The following is a 22,699-nucleotide window of genomic DNA, read 5'->3' as shown; positions in this document are numbered from 1 at the left end:
CCGGTGCGGCCGGCCCCCCCTGCACCCCCCACGCTACGCCACTGCCTAGCAGAGTGACCACCTAGGAGGGGCCTGACACTTCACCTCCCTAACCTGGCCACTCGGATGCTCACAGAGGCCTCTGCCAACCTTGGATTCAAGATGGCAGAATCAAGTGCCCACCTGGAGGATCTCCGGGCACCACCCCCGGTGTGGTGATGGACAGGGGAGTGGTTACGCCCTTTCCATTGTCCAGTTTTGTGTCAGAGTAGGGGCTGAGGTCCCTGAACTGGTACAGACTGGTTTATGCAAGGAGGCCACCAATGTGCCCTTCAGAGCATACTAGAAGCTTGGCAAGGCTACCCCTCCCAAGCCATGTAACACCTATTTCCAAAGGGAGAGGGTGTTGCCTCCCTCTTCCAAATGAAATCCTTTGTTCTGCCTTCCTGGACATGAGCTGCTCAAGCAGCAGAAGGAGGGCAGAAATCTGTCTGAGGGGTGGCAGCAACGTGGGCTGCGCGGAAAACCCCAGAAAGCTGGTAGGAGCAATGCTGGGGATCCTCTAAGGAGCCCCCAAAGTGCATGGAATCATACAATCAATGCTGACAATAGTATTCGGGTATGATTCTGCCATGTTTGTTACCAAACATGCCCAGGTTCGGAGTTACCATTATGTACCTGGACAGAGGTAGTGACCTATGTCTAGTACAAGCGTAAAAGGGCGTCGCGCACACTCAAGAGGTCCAGGAAAATGGAGCTGGAGTTTGTGGGGGCACCTCTGCAGAGGTGCCCTCACACACAGACACTTGCACCCTGCCATCGGGGCTAGGAGGGCCTACCATAGGGGTGACTTACAGTGACCTGGTGCAGTGACCTGAAGTGAAAAGGTGCAAGCACCTTTTCACGCACGCAGGCTGCAATGGCAGGCCTGCAAACACAGCTTACATGGGCTCCTATAGGTGGCATAATACATAATAAATGCTGCAGCCCATGGGGAACCCCTGATCCCCCAATGCCCTGGGTATCTGGGTACCATATACTAGGGACTTATAAGGGGCACCAGTATGCCAAGTGTGGGGTGTGTGGTCCAAGCAACCACATTTACTGGGAGAGAGCACTGGGGTACTGGTGAGCAGGATCCCAGTGAACACAGTCAAAACATACTGACAACAGGCAAAAAGTGGGGTAGCCATGCCAAAAAAAGGGTACTTTCCTGTATCTGACAAAAGCAGTAACCCACTGACATATTCACATTATATACACTCTGTGATCTGCATGTAGACATCCTTTGTAGCAGGCATAGTAAGCCTGTACGTTATGATAAGTCAAAACTTCTACTAGACAAAACTTCAATCTCTCTCCAGAAAGACCATTAATCACCTGAATTAACTTGAGATTTTTATTGTTGCCTGAAAACTGTTGGTGGCAAGGAACATCCAGCAGGTGCATTTAAAGTCACAATATACTTGCAAACATAGCACCCCCATCCTAAGTCAGCACCCAGTGCAGCAGCAGCGGTTGCATCGCCCTAGGTGCCTTACCTAGCCCTGTCCATCTCTCTGGCCATCTGGTTCTTCCTGGGACCCATGCTTTGTGCTGGTCTCTCTGCTGTCTATCCAGCAGTGTCAGGCTCTGTTCCACTGCGGCCTGTGAAGTCCTTGTAAAGCCTGTGAGCTGCCACAGTGCTGGCTTTGCATCCACAGGCCATTGGCAGGAAATGAGATTTACAGACGGCCCTTAGCCTTCAGAGCAGGCTTTCACAAATACCAGGAAGGCTGAGGGAGAGACAGGGGACCGAAATGTTGGGGGGGCAGGATGTCAACTTAGGGGACAATAATTAGCAAAGGGACAGGCAAGCTGGAGAGAGAGGAGCGAAGAGTGAGAGAGAGGCGACAGAAAGGGGGCCCTAACAAACATTGGCGCACAGGGTGCCACTAGTGCGCTAAAGCCTGCCCTGCTCATATCTCACAGTAACTCAACAACACTGTTTTTAGAAAGGGAGATACTCTGCAACACAGCACTGTATTTAAAAAGAAAGGGAGTTATTTAGAAATAGTTTATTTCATTACCCAAACCTCCTTATCTTCTTCAAATCTTGCTGCTGTCTTCAGGGTTCGATCTTCAAGGGACACGAAGGGTTGGCTCAGGAGGGACGGGATGCAGACAGCAATCAACAAAGGGCCTCTCGTCTCCCTTTGTTCTCAGAAGTGCAGACTGCAGGCAGCTGATGGCAAGGTGAGAAGGAATCCCTTGTGTGCTGCAGCACAACAAAAGGGAGGAGGGCGAGTGTCCTGGAGCCAGGTCACAGGTCAAGTGCAGGGCCAGTATAGGTAGCGCTTTCATGCGCTAATGGCCCTGCGAATTAAAGGAGAAGGGAAAATTCTTCTGTCCCCTCGTCCCCCCCATCCTTGTCCCCCGTGTCCCCCCCCACTCCAAAATCTGGGGGGGACATATCCCCCGCGTCCCCCACACTTCCTACGCCCATGGTAGAGGGAATCAGTGCTCAGGAACATGAAAGAGATCTGCTGGGTGTAACAGGATTGGGGTCTCTCTCTGTCTGGAGAGAGACCCCAATCTGAAGAAAAAAAGGGGAGAAAGAGAGAGATGGGGTGTAATTTCTTCACGAGTTTAAAGGGATTGAGAGACAGCGACAGAGAAATCTTTCGCTTGTACATTGAAGCGAGATTGGGGGCGAGAGAGAGTCTGAGATAGTCCTTTCCTGAGCTGAAGAGCGAGAGTGGGTTTAGAGAGCGGTGGGTCCTTCAGCATCTGGAAAGAGTGTGGGCTCTAGACAGATGTAGATCTTACCTTCTGATTAAGGGGGTTAGTGCCACTATGCCAAAGAAACAGGTTTACAGAGAAACCACCAAAGAAAATCATCCTTAACAACGATTTGTTTTCACACTAACAGGAAAGAAGCACTGGCAAAGCCAATAGGTCTTGATTTTAGACGTATTGAATTTGAGAGAGGCTTTTTGGTCATGATGTATAGCAATGGTAAAAAGCATAATGCCTTTTGCAGATACTGTGCAGCGTAGGCCAATGAAAAAGTACATCATGATGTATTGTGCAAATAGGGTACATACTTCATGGTCGTACCTGCGCCTGCGTCATTAAGTAGGTGTGTGCATGCCTGCCTGATGAGGGATGCATGTACAGCGTCACCACACATGCACATGCCTACTGACTAATGCAGGACACAATTTTTTAAGATTTTTTATTTATCAATCCAAGATGGTGGTCCCCACGTGTCGCGTTACATACAAAATATTTTCAGTTGCTCTAAAGTGACTTTTAGGCATTTTCAACAAGCGGAACAGTCCAGCAACAAATGGGACCGCTGAGCCCTCCAAGAAATATAAAACAGTAAATCTTCAAGGGATTGGGTAAGGTGGATCAGAAACAGAGTAGCAGGAGAGGGCAGCAAGAGAGACAGGGCGGGAGGGGACGAGTAAATGAAAATAAAATGAAACCAGACGGGGAGATAAGCGATAAAGAAGGGGAAAAGCAGCACATGAGGAAGAGAGCAACGCAAAGTGTGGGGGATAGCAACACACAACATGCAGCTTGTGGGGTAGTAAGTATTTGGCAAAGTGAAGACGTACAAAAGGGAGACAACTGGAAAACACATGCAATCTCAAGGGATGCCTAATGAAAAAAAAAAAAAAACACTTCCTTAAAATTAAGCAATGGAAGGATGCAAGTCTGCTAAACAAAAGGATGGTAAAAATGCCATGCTCCTGGGGAGGGACAAACATAAGGAGAGGAGGACGAGCCACGGAAGAAGAGGCAACAAAGGAGACTAACAATAAAGCCAACCAGTGGTGATCGATGGGCAGGCAACAAGCACACTGGAAGTTTTCGTACAGTCCACAATTGACTTTCATCTACAGACAGCTAAATGCTGTCTCTTAGGTGAGACTTGATGAAACTGCATCAACAAATTCCTACACAATGAACATTTATTTTGTCCACCCTCTCCTAAACATACCCTACCATTATCCATAATGATAATCCTCACTAAAACTAACCTGATCCCTAAGACTAACCATTACCTTGACGCCAATCCTGTCCCTAGTTGTAAGCCATAATTGACCCCCAATGTTTGCATTAAACACATATCTGTAATGTCTTGCTTTAAACTAACACTTACCGTATCCGTTTCTAGCATCTTTAACACCTTTGCTTAAATCCTTTATATAACTACTCTCAAAAGTAATATTTTGAATGAGATGTAGTTTTCAATATAGGAACCTATAACCTCTGTGATAACTTCTACCTGATTGTTTCCCAAAACGAATGTTTATGCAAGAATTAAGCCAGAGGTCTCCAACATGTAGTTTGTGAGATACTGGTAGTTTGTCTGTTCTGTAGCAGCAGCTTGCAGGATTGAAGACCAGTTAAGTATGTCATTCACAGAGTATGGGCACTTTGAAGAAGACAGTGTGGCTCAAATATAGACCCTTGAAGTGGCAGTCAGCCAAATCAATGGCAGCACCCCATGATAACACTCACTCATGCAAACCACCCCCCACACACACTCACACACAACGTGACAGCCTGCAACGTAACCACCTATCTCCAGTTTCACTCGAGTAAAGTCACATGGAGTTTGGTACTTTTACAGGCCCCCTCATTATCAGTCAGATTGTGTATGTATGAATACCGGTCCCAGAGTGAATTGTAGCAGAAATAGCCAGAGGAGAGTTGCTGCAGTGTGTGACTGCAGCAGCCAGAGTGAAAGACTGCGAGGCCGCTTGCTGAGCAGCCCAGAAACTGAGGAGTGCAAGGGCTGGATGGGGAGTGGGAGCAAATAACAGCCTCGCTTGCGGTGTGTGGTCGTGTGTGCATGTGTCTGTGTGTGCATATATGTTCACTTATGGGCATGTTCTGTGAGCCTATGTATGTGTCTGGCATTACGCACTCCTTGAAAGAAATCCATCCTTGCTGTCAGGTATCACAGAATTACTGGATTACACCCCTTTCCCATCATGAGGGCTAAATAGCACAATTTTGTATTGTTGTGGTTTACTGGGAGTCAAACTTGCCATATTGTGAGTATAATTGGCCCTTCCTGGCATATAATGTTCATTATTACAATACCGTGGACATCGTTATCATTATGGTTTCCAGCTCTGGCTAAACTGTGGCTGTGAAAGAGTGGTGTTTATTCTGAGCATTTTGTAGGCATTCTTGACTTTGTGGGGGGCACCCCTGGCTTGTGATGTCAATATCTATGCAAGTGATGCAGAACATTTATATTTGAGGAATTTGTGCATATGAGTACATGGTGGAAATGACAAGGTGATAGTTAAGAGACAATATTGTTACCAAAATTAGAAAATGGAATTTTGATGCAAAGGAAAAGTTATGGTTTTGTTTAAAAACAATAGAAGTGGATATTTTATTGAAAAATGTGTCAAAAACAGAAACTGACATCTTGATGTTTTGAAGACAAAATTACTGCATTTCTAAACCACATAAAGGTGATGTTTAAATGATAAGATAATTCATGTTGTGTTGTGCATACCTTTGGTGTTATTATTGTTTGTACAAGAGGGCACTTGCTGCTTTGGCTATTAATTCAGTATTCACAAAGAGGACGTTTACATTGCTAAGCATTTTCTTAACTTTTCTGTTTGTAACCTGCCTAAAATGTTACAGTGGTCACTTCTGATGACCATACATGACGTGGTCGCTATTATCAGTGACAAATTTATTAGTAGCCCAGGGTGATTTTCATTGATAAAAAGTAACTCTCTTTATGGAAAAGGTTGGAGACCGCTGTATATGCTCTGCAGAAGTTTCTGGGTTAAGGTGTTTCTCTGTCCAGGTTTCTCTGTAAATGACATAATCCATTTAGAGCGTTCTTATATCCTGAGATGTGGATTGGGGGAGCGAGAGAGCCCTGGACCTAGGTCCATATATTAAGAGCAAGAGACAAACAACAAAGATGAGAGGGACAGAGACACAAACAACAGGAGAGAGGATAAGACAGAGAGATAGAAAGAGAGCTGGACAGAGATAGGCTGAAAGAGAGACCTTTTCTTATGAGGTATAGAGAAAGAAAGGGACTGGGAAAGGGGATTGGTAAATAAAGGGCTCTTGGGGGGATTTAATACGTCTGACTGATTAGATCAGTTGTGCTCTAGTGGGGTGACTAAGCGCTTAAAAGGGAGTGATCCAGTTTTCTCAGTTGTAGAAAAATGAAGGGGTATAAAGAGAGAAATTGCTTTTTGAGTTAAAACTGGATTAAATGTTCCAGAGAGAGCTTATTTTCCAAAGTGTAGAGGGATTGAGGCCGCTACAGAAAAATCTGACTTTCTGCAACAGGATTTTAGGCTCTAATGAGAGAGCGTATGTTCTAGATTGTAGAGGAATAGATGGCTCTAGAAAGAGACCCTATATTTTAGTATGAAGAGGAATAGAGGCTCTAGAAAAAGATCTGACCTTCTGGGATACAGCATTCTTGTATGTTCTATAGAGATATTTGATTTTGAGGGGGGTCCTAGTTCAGGGCTTTATGAAAAGGGAGGTTCTGTGCTGTAGAGGAATTGGCGGCTATGCACGGAGATCTGATATCATAAGACAAGAGAGAACCAGGTCTCCATTGGGCAGTCCTATTTTTTGCATTGTTAAACAATAAGAGTCTCAGAGAAAGACATCTGTATTTAATTTATGCACTTGGGGGCTAAGACAAAGGAGAGAAATACAACCTTCTGTGGTGGAAAGACATGAATTTCTCAGAGTGAGAGTTTACATTCTGGAATTAAGATAAATTGTTTATTCAGGAGTGATATTGGGTTGAAGGGGATTGATGTCTTGTTGGGGGACTGATCTTGGTATAGCCGGATACATGAGTGGTGGAGGAACTCAGATCTTCTAGTATTGAGATGGATAGGATGTGGGTCTGGCAAGTGGGAATTATGTTCTTTTGGGAGTGAAGATGGGTGCCAGTCTGCTCTAATGAGGTCTGATTTTCTGGGTAGAGGTGAAGGCGAAAGTATTGATAGCATTTCCTTTTGGTGTGTGTGTGTTGGGGGGATTCTGATGTTATTGACAATGATAGATACTTGGGGAAATGGGGTGTGGGGGTCTTCTCTTCTGGTATTGAGATAGCTAAGGAGCTGGTCCGGTAAATTGGAGATCTCTTCTATGGGGAAGAGAGGGTTTGAGGTCACTACAGAACGAGTTGATTTTCTAAGGCAGAATGAGATGCCATTTAGGTCTATGTGGAGCAACGTGTTGGTAGTAGCTGTATTGTATTGTAGTTGCATTTGTATAGCGCTTCATACCCCTTACTAATTGCTGAAGCAGTTAGCATATGGTAACTAGGTAGGGGATGCATTTGTAGTGGTGCTTGGTTTCAAGGCTCCTCACCAGTAGTGTGAAGCACTATATATATATGTGCTGCTACAATACAATTTAATATCCAGAGACAACTGATTATTGAATGAGGGCTTGAAAGTGACTGAGACCCAGGAGACTAGATGTGGTCTGTGAGTTGTCTCCTATTTGGAGCAGAACAGAATTAAAGAGAGCGTGCCGGTAATCTGGAGTGGAGAGATGCACAAACCCTTTCCCACAAATAAATGGGGGATTTCAAACCTCTAGAGTCAAAAAAGTGACATTTTAGGAGTCGAAGGAAGGCAAATCTCGTTTCTCTGGTCATCTCTTTTCTAACATTAACTACCATTAAACACACACACAACGCAAACACAAAAAACAGCGTGCGAAGTGTGCAGTAGGCTGAGGTATGCAGCGCGGGGGGAGGCGTCCCACGCTCCGCTGAGCAGGAGTACTGCAGTGGCGTGTGGCTGGTGGCGTGTGCGCTCGCAGGCAGCAGGGATCGCCCCTCCTGACCCCCCACCCTGATTACCATTCTCCTGGCGGTGCCCGCCGGGCGTGTTTGTTTTGGGCAGCACCAGCGGTGAGGCGGCGGTCAGGTTTCCCCCCAGCTCCGCACAGGCTGACGTATCTGCACCACTCACATTGCTCATACTGCAGTGGTCCAGCACCAGTGGGCAGAGCTCTGCTCCCCATCCCTGCCCAGACCTCGACAAATCTTCACCACCCCGGCACTCCCACACACGCGTCTCTCTCCTCACAACTCCCCGAGGGCTCGGCTTAGGCACCTCACCGCCCAGAGACCTGCGCCACACCTCTGGCTGCAGACCCAGCCGCCCTCCAACCACTCGAGCACCAGCAGTCCCCTCCTCGCCCCTCCCCAATTCATGTTGGACTGCAGCGCCGAGAAGGTCAAGGTTGCGTTTTTTGACCTGCCCTACCTCTATTTTCCACGCGCCAAAAGGAAGGATGAAGTTCCCGCTGGAGAACCCGCGGAAACAGGTCAACTGGGACCCGTCTCAAGGTGGGTTGCTTCTCGGCGCTCTTGGCACCTCAGTGGGTTGGGCCCCGGGGGTGGGCACTGTATGGGTGCTCACAGCCACAGGTTGGTCGACGCCTCGCTATCATGGCTGCAGTTTGAGCTCTGGCAGTTCACCCTACCTTGGACCTGCCCCGGAGACTGCGGATGTCCCTGAGGGCGGACATGTCCTGCCAGATAGGGGCACCTAAGGTGATGTCTGGGCACAGGGCTGACCGAAGACTGTCAGCCCTGTGGGTTCTTCTCAGGGGATGCCTTGTTGTGTCTGGCAGTGACTATCTCTGTCCTCGTAGGTGGTGGCTTGGTGAACTCGCCAAGCTTTGTCTCATCCTGCTGCCCCTGGAGTGGAGGTGGGCGAGGGCGGGGGGAGTGGGGGGGGGGGGGGGGTTAAGGTGGGGCAGATTTTGGAGCTTCCGTGAAGGGCACATGGATGAGTGCGTATAGCCACCACCCACCCCTGACCCTCCGCGGATCTTTCATCTATGGTGGGAATTGCGCATTTTAGGGATGCAAGCACTGCAGGGAAAGCGGAGCGCTCTCCCTGCTCCATCGGTAGGCATGAGACGCGAGCGAGGCCCTAGGTCGCAGACAGTTTAATGACATCACAGACAAGGGACCCATCGGAGCCCCATTAGGACAGCAGTTGGGGAAGGCATTAATGCACAAGCATTGTATTGTTAAAATGCGTGCCGCCGGTGCTGAGCGCAGGTGGCAGCTCTGCCCTCCACGATGCAAAGCGCTATTAGACGGACTTCCGGTTTCCTCCCAAGCTGTGTTATTTTGTGGAGGTTGTGGTTTCTAGGATACCGGAGGGGAGGGGGCTACGCTTCTGGCACCTCGCTCAGAACAGCAGCACTCACGCGTGCCATGAAATTCTCATAAGGATGAGCGCAAGGACCTCTTACGAGCTACGACGCAGCATGGGGGCGGTAGGGGCTTTATCCCCGACTCGCAGAGCCGTGTAAAGGGCGAGTAACAAAGACAGAGCGAGAAAGGGCGGCCGAGACAGATTGCGATTCAGATCAGCTCCTGCCACATCGATCACAAGAACTGTTAATTGATTGTTGTATATGGTCTTCGAACCACCTGCTCGTCTTCCTTCCAGCCTAAACATGCACTAAGAATAAAACACAAGCTTAGGTGTGATTTGTCATGACGGTGTTCAGAGGGGGCAGGGTCCGGTCACTACGGCGGACCTTTGCTCTAGCCCTGGGCGGTGGGGGTGATCCTACCCGTCGATGGAGGGACAACTGCTTGGAGTGACTATGTGGTGTCTGAATTCCCGCGGTCCCTGGCACTTCACCGTGTGCAGCAGTGCCAGGTGTATCTGTCTGTCCACCCATGTGCCCTTACTGAAGAGCGATCTGTGATTTACAGTGTTTCTGTTGTACAGCGCCTAGAAATAAGACCACTGTTTACCAGGCGCTGTAATAAACCCCACGAATGGCGATAAAGTCGGACAGATAGACAGGCAGACGTGTGAGTGTCACGGAAAGGAGCAGAGGGGCAGACAGAGAGCTAATCGCGGGCATGGCTGGATAAGTATGATGTAATAGGCAGTTTCCAGTTACCTGTATGCAGTGCGAGGAAAATCAATACCTCAGAGAAGGGAGACACAATGAATTAATAGGCTGTTGGGAGATTGACCGACAAAGACAAACAGACACACATAATATACAGACAGGAAGAAAGGGAGCTCCACTCGTACAGAAATGCACTCACTGGTATATCTATCTATCTATCTATCTATCTATCTATCTATCTATCTATCTATCTATCTATCTATCTATCCGATACCCGTTTGTCTATGCAATCTATACAAAGAACAATCTACATATGGGTTCATAGAATATATATTATATACATTTATATATGTATGTACATAAACACGTATTTATGTGTGTCTTTATCCACATATAGTATATAATGTACGAATATTTGCACATCTACATATACGTTCATATATTTGTATAGTAGATTTTCTATCTGCTTAACTTTGATACATGTGACCACGCACACATATAAATACATTTCTTAAATATTGCACCTATAGATAGACAAAATACATATATTTGTTTTGTCTTTCTACATTTGGAATATTTAAGGCTGGCTGCTGTGCTGTGCTGATTTGCCATAGTTGCTTTATATATTTGAGGTAATGCACAAAGGTCTGTGGACTGACATACAGAAAGGAAGGTTATCATTGAAGTACTATTTTTTTACCCTTCTGGCACAATGCTGGTCTGAGTCGATGCAATGCACACAGCATGAATATGGAACCCAATGCTTTAAGATTGTATCGCACTTGATTTGTGTGGCGCCTATTTACAAGTGTCTGTCAGCGAGGGTGGGACCGGCCCGCCCCCTGCAGTCGGACCCCGCCCTGACGCTCGCCTCAGCCCCTCACTGTGGCCGCAGAGCCTCACTGCTGAGGCGCTCAGGCTCCGTCTACCTCCCATCTACCCCGCCACTGCAGTCTGTTTTTCCTTTTTGAAGGAAAAACATAAAAAAACCTAATGACCCGTGCAACCGGCTGGCTAAGAAAACGCATATCCTTGAAATATGCCTGCAGACGCCAGCAACAATATGTCCTAAACTGAAGCCTGTATTGTCTCCCTTCTCACTCCCCTACGCCCTCCCTTTCACTGCTGACACGATATGACCCGCGCTGAGATAGCGGAACCAGAGCCGAGCCAAGGGTCGCCTATGCACGAGTCGAGCCTTGACAATCTTTGGCATTAAACCATGCCACACAGAGCATGGTCGTATAAGAAGACGTCTTCAAATTCAAGAAACCGTATTTATTGAATGCGCACGGAAGTGTTTTACCTTTGTACGTCAGATTATTTGAAAAATATTTAATGAAGTGGATTTTTCAACATGACCTGAAAAACATGCTGCCCCCACCCAATGCTACTAGTGAATTAAACACGTCTATTCTCAAGTACACCTTAAATGTTGCGTAGACTTAGATGGAACAGAATTGTAGTCTATTAATCAAACACAAACACAAGCTAGGCTTTCGTTCAGCACGCATCCTAAACTCACATATCTAAAGGTGCTCTCATATGTGATAATGAACAAAATAAAAGGCTCAGTAGTAATAAGAATTTGCCTCGGATCACACAATTTAGTCAAGCAGGGAAGCGGGGATTGAGCCTATATTTCCAGTTTTACACTGCATATTTCAGCCTCAAGATGGGTATTTTATAAAGTAATGCTATGTCCATAATTCTTGAAGGATTACATTAGATCATGGGTGATAGGCAGATTCCAAATTTTTTTTGGGGCTGTTTAACACTTTTTTTCAGGGCGGGGAGATTTGCCAGGATTGACATGATGCCGAACTGAGGCCTGGGTTTGAACTTGGTTGGCAATAATTAAGGGTGGGCAGAATTCTCAAAATTCAACTCTGTGGAATTCTGCAGAGTTACATAATAGCTCTGCGAGATTCTGCAGAGTTCTGCCAGCGGGCAGAAATAGGCACAGTGCGCTGCCCGTGCTGTGATTTAGCGCTAGGAGCGTGTTCCATGCTGAAAAATCTGCAGGAATTGTATCGTGTGGTACACCCAAGGGCATGCTAGAGGGCGCAGCTACTTGAGCTGATTTTGCTGACACTCTAGTAGATTTCTGCTCAAGCAGCAGCCTTCTGACTGCTAATGGTTGCAACCACCTGTGTTAGAAAAATCTCGCCGGATGTCCTCCTAGCAACCAGATGCCAAACTTTTCTCACACTTGCCGATTTACCATTCTGGAGCCACGTGTGGGAAAAATTCCATCACACAGTGATTGGCAAAATTTGCCAGGGACTCTGTATTTCAACAGGAATGCAGAGTCGGCAAATTCCATAAATTCTTCGGCCAATATGGAATATTTTGCCCACCCCTACTGACAATACATGTTCAGCAGTTCCAGTTAATAGACTATTTCACTCCAGTGAAAGCTTGGCTCCTTTTGTGCTCGAGGTTCAAAGAGGACCTTGAGCAGAGCCAGAGTCAGCCTCTGGCCTGAGCCTGGCTCGAGCTTTCAGTGGCCCATCCACCACTAATCATGTCTAATCTGTGTGTAACTTTCTTTTCACTGCAATGGGCCTTTTCACTAAGAACAGGACAGCATCTTTTTCAAATAAAAATGCAGATACTGGTTAGTCATTTAAAAACTATCTTTAACAATGATGTCTTTTTCCAATTTACGAGTGTTAAAACCCATGAAATAAATGAGAAAACGTTTATTTATTTATTTATATTATAGTACACATTTACCTAAGATGCAAATCAGTGTGTTTTACATAGGGAACAATGGCTGTGGCTCAGGATATTCAGTGCCTCTGTAACCAAAACCTCTTTTCAAGGGCATGGGAAATAAAGAACCTCTGTTGACAAATTATAAGTATGCATTCAAAATAAGAGCAGAAACATGGAGGTGGACCATAGAACCCGGAGGCCACCAGAGAGCCCTCACCCCAACACCTACACACGCAGACCGACAAAAACTTATTTATTGGAAGGAATTTTATTTATATATTTTACCAATTATCTCATAAAACACAAACCGTAATAATTCAACTGCAAAAACAATCTTCAAATCATATTTATAAAAGCATTTATAAAAACCATTTCAATAAGGTTTATTCATCAACCATAAATCAATGTGACAGGATCCCTTCCTGTCCTGAACCTCCTTTGGACCACACAGGTGAACTGTACTTCACCTGTATCCCTGGGGGGGTGGGGGGAGGCTCCTCCGACTTCACCGTTCCTTGTCTTCATGCTCAGGGTTCCGCCCCCTCCCCAACCACCAATCTTGCCAAGGGGGTTTAGCGGGGTGGCCAAGAGCGGGAGCCCCATGGCCACCCCAGCGATCTGGGCTCCCTACCCCGAAGCTGGTGTATACATCCTCAGGTTGGTTCAGGACACCAGGATCCTACTTCTGGTGTCATCCAGTGGACCCAGCCTTGGGGACCCCTCTGTTGGTTATGGTGACTTTAGTACTTCCTCTACAGCCACGAGGGCGACCAGGGGCCCAAAGGTCCTTCGCCCTCCCCACCCCCAACCAAGCTGCAAGAGAAGGAACAAATGTCCGCAATAAATTGATCTGTTCCTGCGTCAAATAAATGTACCATATCTCTGTGGAACATATCCGGTCCTTTTAGAAGTTTATGTGGAATGTTCCATAAGCTGCCAGGACTAGGGCACAGTCTTGCCATTTCAGCGTTAAGCCTACGAACAGACACATTGATTGTCCTTGATTTAATGTTTGGACCCCAGTTGCGGCGAGGCACCATATGCGACCATGCGATGGCTGCATTCGGGAACACTTTGGATAACCTGGTGATTTCTGTGAAAATAGCTTCCCTGAGTGCTTTGCGTCCTATTCGCACCAAGTAATTGCCACCAATATGAATAACAATGAGATCCAGGAACTGAAGACCCTCGCACCTTCTTGCCATTTCCACGAGTTGCTGGAGCTGCATGATTCCTAGTCCATCAAACCTGCACCAACAAAAAGCCACATCCTGAATTGCCGCCGGCTTAGGCTTACAGAGCAGTTGCCACCTGTAGGCCGCCCACCGGACAAAAGAATGCCCTAGTACCCAAACCATGTGAGACTGCATTGAACTGAAACGAAAGAAAATTGTGTGAGTAACCAACACAACATTTCACAAATCATGAGTGGGGGAACACTCATCATTGCAATTCAGGTCTAATGTAGCGCTTATAACAATTGGATGACTTCTCCCGATGGACTTTATGTCTGCTACTGACATCCCTGCACCAGCCACTAAGATCCTGAAAGAATGGGAGGAGTACCCCTGAGGGGCAACCCCTGCGGCCCCAAGAGTCACCTTCAATACTACCAAAAATTGGTACAGTGATAAGCATTCCTTGTTTGTATGTAGAAAAAGGGCAGATGACCCAGAGGGTGGGCGGGCCGACAAGTATGATCCCAAGCGACCCACCGGGCATAATGGAGACCCTGGCGCCGCTCTAAGTTCAATGTGTGAGCCCTTTCTCAATTGATCTGTCTTGGACTTTTGCAATTGAATTGTCACCAAGCCCGGGACGATTCGCACGCAGGCCCACTGAAGGCCTCCTGTGTGGTCAACCTTGGAAGATCCCACTAATTTGCTAACTCAAAAAGCGCCATAAAAAGCTGTAGTAAATACTGTGGCAAATAACGCCGCCTTAAAAGGCATGGAACAAACATTGGGGAGGCTGTCCAGGAGCCCTCACAATAAGGGAGCGGTTATGGGGTGCCTTCTGTCCTTTTTTGCGCCATCTAGTCGAGCCCAACCAGCCACTGCCCTCTTAACGACAAAGGTGTTCAGATGGGACTCCTGGTTCTGTAGTTTCACAAAGAAACAAATAACGGACAGGTGAGCCTTTGTGCAGGAAACTGGTTTGCCCCTTTCTTTCAAATGGCATAAAAAGCCACAAATGGCCTGTGTAGAAAACAACTCTGTAATTTTTGTAGAATTCAGAAAATGTCTGTATTGTTGGAATGATTTTTCATATGCCCCCTTTGTGCGGGTTGGTAGGGACGCTGCTACTAAAGAGGGGAGGGCGGGGCTCCAATCTTCCAAAGATCTGCTGGGAACTCCATCATCTTCTCTGCCACCTGCGGGTGGAACCTCAGAAAATCCCACATCAATGAGCGCGATAGAGCGCCAGCTGCATTGTTATGGACCCCAGGTACATGCCTTGCACGAAAGGTAATATTCAGTTTCAAACAGATTAAAACCAAGTGTTTTAGAAGACGGAGCACCATACTGCAGTTTGCCTTTTGTCTATTAATCGCCTCTGCCACCGCCATGTTATCAGACCAGAATATTACTGATCTATCTTTGAACGTAAGGGCCCAGATGGTGACAGCAACAATAATGGGGAACAGTTCCCAAAATGCTACATTCCTTGTAATCCCATTCTCCAACCACTCAACTGGCCAGTCACCTCTGTACCAGTTGTTGCCCAGAATGACTCCAAAACCTACACTGCCAGCTGCATCGGTGAATAATCCCAGAGTAGGACTAGTAACTGGAGGAGAAGGCCAAATGAATGCCCCATTAAAATCCTGTAAAAAGGCAACCCGGATTTTTAAATCCTCTCTAACTTCCGGCAACAGTCTGGTGTGATGATGCTTCTCAGTCAAACCCACCATTGCCCTAGCGATAGACCTGGAAACGGGGTGAGCCATGGGGATAATCTGTAAGGAGAAATTCAGTGGACCTTCCAGAACTTGCAGCTGATGTAGAGTGACCTTCTTTTGTGACAGTACTGAGCTAATGGAATTCTTAAAAACCAGCAATTTATCAGAGGGTAAGCGACACTCACCCGCTATTGAATCTATCTCAATCCTCAGAAATGTGAAACAGGTTGTGGGGCCCTCAGTTTTGTCAGGGGCTACTGGAACCCCAAATTCTTCAAACATGGAAGTCAAAGCCAGCAGGGCCTACAAGCACCTAGCCGACCCCGGAGGACCCAGCAACAAGAAATCATCCAAGTAGTGTATCACCTCTTTGTGTCCTGTGTGCTTGGTGAAGATCCATTGCAACAAGGAGCTAACTTGTTCAAAGTAACTGCAGGACACACTACAACCCACTGGCATGCATTTATCATGGAAATAAGACCCTCCAAGTTGAAATCCTAATAAATGGTAATCATCTGGGTGAACTGGAAGAAGCCGAAAAGCTGATTTGATGTCCATCTTTGCCAGAAATGCCCCATGACCTAAGTTGCGCAACTTCATCATGGCCTGGTCTACAATTGCATATCGGACTGAGCATAGTTGAGGGTCAATTGCTTTATTCACAGAAGATCACTGCGGAGCTGAGAGGTTATGTATCAACTTGAACTGGCCTGGCTCTTTTTTAGGGATCACCCCCAAAGGAGAACAGACAACATTTTGGGCTGGAGGAGAGGAAAAGGGGCCCGCTAACCTGCCTAACAACATTTCCTTCTGTATCTTCCTTGCAAGCACCCCAGGATTCCTCAGGGCTGATAGTAAATTGTTGCAATACGGGATAGGAGGGACTTGTAAAGCAGGGATCCTGAAACCAAAAGAGAAGCCATTAAATAGGATGAGTTTTTGTTAGGTTAGGACTGTAACCATGGGAGAAATGCGTTAATCTGTATGGGTGATGGCAAAGTAGAGTTAGATAGAGTGCTTACTCCCCTCCTTAACCTTTTCCTTGGATTTCTTAATGCACTTGTACTCTGGGTGGGAAGGGTGCCCGCAGAAGGAGCAGGCATGTCTGAATAGCAAGACCCCAGTGGGCGAGAACATACTTTTCTATTGAATGCCCAGCACAAATCTTTTTTATCACTGGGATATTGTGTGCAAAAGGGCTGCTTCCCAGGCAATTTGCTATTCATGCATTCAAGCCATACTTTCACTTCGGTTTCCGGGTCCTCTACTTTAGCCCACCTGAAGTCCCTATCATATTCCAACCAAGAATTACCCCCATACATATGGTGCACCCTCAAATCTTATTGGCGTAGAAAATCATTGATATTGCTAAGCCATGCTCCTTCTCCAGCATGACGGACAGATAAACATTGAACCCAAACAACCAATTTGTTATGTTCTCTTCTACCTTGGTTTTTTATCACTAGAGGATGATGCCTTCCCATCCTTGTCTTTGACTTCTATCTCCCTTCTTTTAGCTCTAATGAGGGGAAAAAATGTCAACAAAGTCCCCTTTCCAAATTTGTTCTTTTACCCCTGGCTCAACATGAGCTGTGAGCTTACCTGGTCAGGATAATAGCGTGTCCTGTCCGGCTACTGCTGCCGCAGTACTACCCCCAGATGTGTTATTGTTGTTCTCAGTGATCTTACCTTTGTCCATGCTGTTAGGGGTAAGAGACTGCATGCCCGGTAACGGAGTGACACTCGGACCTGCAGCCCCAGAAGGCGCTGCTGTAGCACTGCGCGCCGCCCAATTGCCTCAACCTGGCGTTTGAGATTTGCTACTGAGTTCTTTAGAGTGTCATTTGTGGCCCATGGAGTAGTAGTGAAGCGGGGGGAGATGGAGCATTAATGTTAGACAACAGCTGTGCCACCGCCAGCAGTGCTAGCATAGGTACCTGGGCAGTGGAACTGGCCTGCCCTTGTAATGCTGGGGAAGGGACAATTGGTGCTATGGCCTGGACTGGTGCTGCAGTCTGGACTACTGGCATTGCAGGTGTTACAGTTAAGGTTGACAGTGTCTGATGAATGTCTGTTGCTAAGACCCCTAACTCGGGTGTAGGAACTGCTCTTTGCTCCACTGGGGGAATCTCTGTAGTGGCACTTAATGATACTGCTAATGTATCCGCCATAGGGGACTGCACAGGAAGGGGGTTGATGTTATAGCGGCAGCTGAGTGCTTGGAACTTGCCTCTTATTTCTGCACTTAACAGGGGGGAATGCTGCATGAGGGGGCACATGTGAGCGCCTAGGGCGGTCACTCTCTGTACAGTTGTTTTCCCCATTGGATGCGGAGTTCCTGCTGTCCGAATCCCCATTTCCCAATTTGGCCAACACTAATTTCAACAGCCGTGACAGTTCAGGGTCCCTGCCCTTCCTCTTACCAACCTTACTGCCGTTACAAGCTATGATATTTAAATTGCAATCAAAATTGGCACAATACAGTATAACGTATGATTTGTAAATGCACAAAGATAAATTACAGCACAGTATTACTAGAATCCCAGTCTAAATTACTTTTCTAACCTTATGCGCACAATAATACTAATAAACAATTACACAGCGTCTTTACCACCAATACAACCCCTCCCCTCAATGACCCCCACTTACCCAGAAATGATGAGCGTTCCTGGCCCAGACAAGGCCAATGCTGCGTGATAGAAAACCGGGTGTCACCCAGCTATGTCAGGAAGGCCTAGCAGTAAGTAAGATCTGGAGGTGAGTACACCATGAAAGAAGGGGGGTACAAGGGAACAAAGGGCCTGTGTACCTGGTGGGAACGTACCTGATCACAACACTAGCAAAGAACACTAGTTAGTCTGGCATTCAGCAAAAGGTCACAAATCCCCCTTGACTAGCTAAACAACAGAGGTAACAACAGAAAATGAGGCCCATGAAGCCCCCTTTAATAAAATTACCCCTCACAACAACGGTCACTGTTCCCAGGGGAGATAATCTCGGCTCGGTTAGGTAAGCATTACAGATATAACAGGCAAGTGTGTTTGTCATTGCAAATTTAAACAACTAGAGCCTCAAATCTTAATTTACAGAGCGCTCTATCTGTTAACAATGGAGCGCGCGCTCGCTAAAAAGCACTCTGTGTATCCTCCAGCCTGCAAACCAAGGGGCAGGAGAAGGTGAAGAGGGCCTTGCTCCATGAAAGAATATGCAGCAGCTCTAGGTCTAGGCCCGAACTCACAACCTCAGCATGGCTCCACTCAAGTACTGCTAATCGATTGAGGAGCTCACGCCAAAGTTGGGTGCTGAGTGGGGCAATGAGGGGGCCCCGTAAGGTGGTCCGATTACTACCAAGCGGCAGGAGGAGGTAAATGGTGCCAGGCTTCGGGAGGCAGAGGGGGTGCCGGTCGGGGCAACGCATGTCCAGGGGCCCCGTATGGGGCACGTTTCACCAAGGGCGCTGAGTAACCTCAGGTCCGCAAAGCAAGCGACAGGAGGAGAAGAAGGAATCCGGCCTCTCCGATCCAAAGGCTCATCCGACGTTCCTCAACTCCTCCGACCGCTGGTTCCCGGGTGCTCAAACCGCCGTACGCAAAAGGCAGGGCCTTTCTGGGGGGGGGTGCTTAAATAGCCCCTCCTCTCCTGTGTACGGCGGCCGGGCTTGGAAGTGACATGGCCCCCGTTACCCCCAAATCTCACTTCCGCCCCCACACCTCACGAGGTGTGAGGGTGGAAGACCCTATGGCCAGCCCGATGCACAACTAGTGTGGGAGGTTTGGGCCACGCCGGCCCGAGTACTAAGAGGCCGCTCTCCCCCCCCATTTTGGGGGGGCGCTTTATCAGATGTCTTGTTAGAATAAAGAGATGAGTGGGAAGGTAGATGGGGAGAGACAGAAGGGAAGATAAAAAAGAAAGAGATAGATTTTGACAAGGAGAATAGTGTGGATTAGGAGAAAAATGAGAATAGTGAAGGCGTTATGGATCAAGACAGCGTTTAACAGGTAAGGTTTTAGTTTTTTAATGGAATTGAAGGAGGTCTTCCGGACATTGGTGGTGTTCATGTAGGGAATTCTAGAAGTCTGGAGCTGCACCAGACAAGGACTGGGTTCCATTAACAATCAGTATACTTCTTTTCTTTAGTCAGAGAACACAGCTGGGAATTCAATTGGGGCAGCTTCATTCTGAAAGTTCTTATTTCCTTCATTATTTATCAATCCACCTGCTCCTCTGGATGACTTTCTATCTATTCATTCAGCCATGCTTCCAGCAAACCAGTCAACTCATCAGGCCAACATATCTATCCATCCATTCATTCATCATGCATCACGCTGTCCATACATCCATTAATCCTGGTTGGCTGATCCATGGACCCATAGTCTTAATATTTTTGAAGAGTTACTAGCATGCCCCAGCCGTCTCCAATTACCTTTTTTTATTGGACAGACTGCTGTTCTTAAAACGTTTTTCATTCCTTCATTAATCCATCCACCCATCCTTTTGCACATCCATTCATCTGTCCCTCTCCCACTGTCCATCCATCCACCTTCTCTTTCTTCTTCCTATTGTTTCGCCAGTCCATGCATCCAGAAAGCATCCATTCATCCATCCAGTTGCTCACCCTTGTACCTGTTAATCCGTCCGTCAGCCTGCCTGTTGTTCCATCCATCGATCCAGCAAGGTAACCGACCCATCTTTCTTTCCAAACCCACCTAGCTACCAGTGGCGGCCGGTAATTTTAGGAGGGGGGGGCGGGTGGGAAGCACACTCACACTTATTCATTCACACACGCACGCACGCACATCCATTCATCAACATTCAAATATGCACACACACACAAAACATTCATTTAAAAAATACACACACACTTACCTTCAGTTTGGAGGTCCCAGTTCGGAGCAGACCAGGTCTGCTGCCAGAGAGGTAAGGCAGCAGTCCCAACTTCGTCACAGAGTGGGATGGGCTCAGTGAGACTTCTGACCCCATCCCACTCTGTGACGATGTGTCACTGATTGACACTTGCCCTGGGCACTTCAGGGCTTAAACTTGAAGCGCTCAGGTCGAAGTCAATCGGTGACACTTCCCCTCGTCATCGAGGGGAAGGGCCTCGATGCACCTTTGCTGAGCAGAGGAGGTCACGCCCATAGGAGCTGTGACCTCTTCAGCCCATCAAAGTTCAGCTCAGGCACCCATGGAGTTTGCGCAAATTGGGCATGTCTCGCTCCCGGCTGCCTGATCTGAACATGAACTGACAGACACTCTTCATGAGGGGTGAAAGGTGGGGGGGCGTGGCCCCTCCGCCCTAAAGGACCGGCCGCGGTTGCCACCTACCCGTCCACTCTCCACCCAACTGTCCTCCATCCATCCATCCCCTTCCTTCTCTTGTTGGCAGATCCATGTATTTTCAAAGACATACTTGTCCCCCTCCAGCCTCGACCAGTGACCCTTAAGTGTTCTGAGGGCTGCAGTAAGTGCTTAATTCAAACAGTATCACCTTTAGACAATTCGGTGCCTGTTGCCCCAATGGCGTAAAAAAACTTAAGCTCACCCCTCTCCCCCTCCGAATTCACTCAGGAGCTCTCAGAATAGGGTACTGGTGCTGAGGGCCCCCCCTGTAACTCACCCCCCCCCACCCCCAGCCCAGCAGGGGACTTTGTTATACCACTGTGTTGCACGTGAGATAGGAAACCAAGCCTTCGAAGCCTCTCACACGAGCTTCATCTCTGACACTGCTGCGCGCGCACCATCCACACCGACAGGACCATTAGATTATCTTATCAAATCTTCTCTTTATAATCGTTTAACGCACCAAACATCATATCAGTAAAGACACACATATTACACCCTTTTTCATTTTAACACGTCACTTGTAACACAATGTCATGATATGACGACGTTTAGGTTTTTATGGTCCTAGATTCAGCCAACGGCGTTTTGCTAGTTCAGTGGAATGTTGAAATAACGGACTAATTGAAACGAGGATACTAGCATCGTCGTAGGTTATTTTCCTTAACAAACGTTAGAACTTCAAACATTTTTTTTTTTTAATAGCTGCATATTTCCAGTCCAAAGATTGGAAGCAACGATCTATGGGAAATGTTGACTGAATTCGCGGGTAGACCATGAATCTGTTTCTCTCTCTCTTTGTCGTGAAGCAAGAAATGTCAAAATGCCCCCAAAATATCGGTCCCTTTGAAAGGGTGACCCCTGTAATAATACTTCAATTGGCCACACGGGGTCACTGCTACACTACATGGTGTCCGTTCTAGTTAACGACTACTGCGTGCAATATTTCGACTGACCTTGGAGCGTAACTGATAGGGCATGTACCTGCTCTGCTAGTGGGCTAAACCAAAGCCCAAAACGTCATCTTGATATCACTATACAATCTGTATTTGCTCTTTTCATTCCTTCAGCCATCACTGAAGGTATTTACTGCCTGATTAGCGTGACTTCAACTTTTTTAACCTCAGCCAACATCATACCCCATATATATGTGCATGGATGCATACATGTTTGAAAGTATGTGCGTATGTATGTTTGCACTGCACTTTTCATATAAAACCCGCTGCATACCGTTAGCTAGAAGGCTCATTCCAACCTTGAGGAATGGAACGCAGGCAGCGGGGACCTGCCCATGTGCTGCACACAAAGTTCAGAAAGCTGCCCCTAGAAACACACATCTCACTGAAAATGGCGGCACTCTTAGTATTTGAAAACACGAGCTTAATATTACCTTACTTTCTGGGTATCACGTTTCAGAGGATGGGACTCGTCACTTGTACTGCCCCCCAGCACCTACATCCTCGCATTTGGGGCCACAGTCAGACCATTTACAGTAGATCGGAAGAGTTGCTGAATGTATGTGTACCATTCTGACACTGGGAGTTCAGGAGCTCTGGTGCTAGAAGACTGTGGAGTAACAGGGCGAATCAAACATTTTAGATATACGTGTTCCCCCTTCCTTTTCATAAAAAAATGCAATCCCATGAAAAAAACTTCTCATACCCCATGGGACCTCCTGTGGAAAAAAGGATCAGTGCTTTCCCTTTCACACAATATTAGAGTAGAACTCCAGGCCTCGTACCGCGAACGATGCTTTTAGTGACACAGAGATGTATCTGACAGCAGGGCCGTAGCCCAGGTTACACAGGCCAATCGGCTCCTTCTTTGCATATGGCGGACCTGCTTCTC

The 22,699-nt window shown here is 47.2% G+C and overlaps 1 protein-coding gene across 3 annotated transcripts in view; it reads left to right on the top strand.

The window, feature by feature from the left end:
* KCNK10 (potassium two pore domain channel subfamily K member 10) overlaps window positions 1-22,699 on the top strand; it is a 358,851-nt gene that overhangs the window by 5,923 nt on the left and 330,229 nt on the right. The window contains exon 1 of one of the 3 annotated variants that reach the window (XM_069208132.1): window positions 7,770-8,350. The exons of the other annotated variants lie outside the window; for them this stretch is intronic. Within the exon in view, the coding sequence (XP_069064233.1) occupies window positions 8,296-8,350 (55 nt within the window). The 5' untranslated portion in view covers window positions 7,770-8,295. Of the gene's footprint in view, window positions 1-7,769; window positions 8,351-22,699 lie in introns of those variants that run through there. 3 annotated transcript variants of the gene reach the window in all.

The sequence above is a fragment of the Pleurodeles waltl genome, chromosome 9, assembly GCF_031143425.1.
Source record: "Pleurodeles waltl isolate 20211129_DDA chromosome 9, aPleWal1.hap1.20221129, whole genome shotgun sequence".
In the NCBI taxonomy this organism is placed as follows: Eukaryota; Metazoa; Chordata; class Amphibia; order Caudata; family Salamandridae; genus Pleurodeles; species Pleurodeles waltl.
This window is presented reverse-complemented; position numbering and strand designations above follow the sequence as displayed.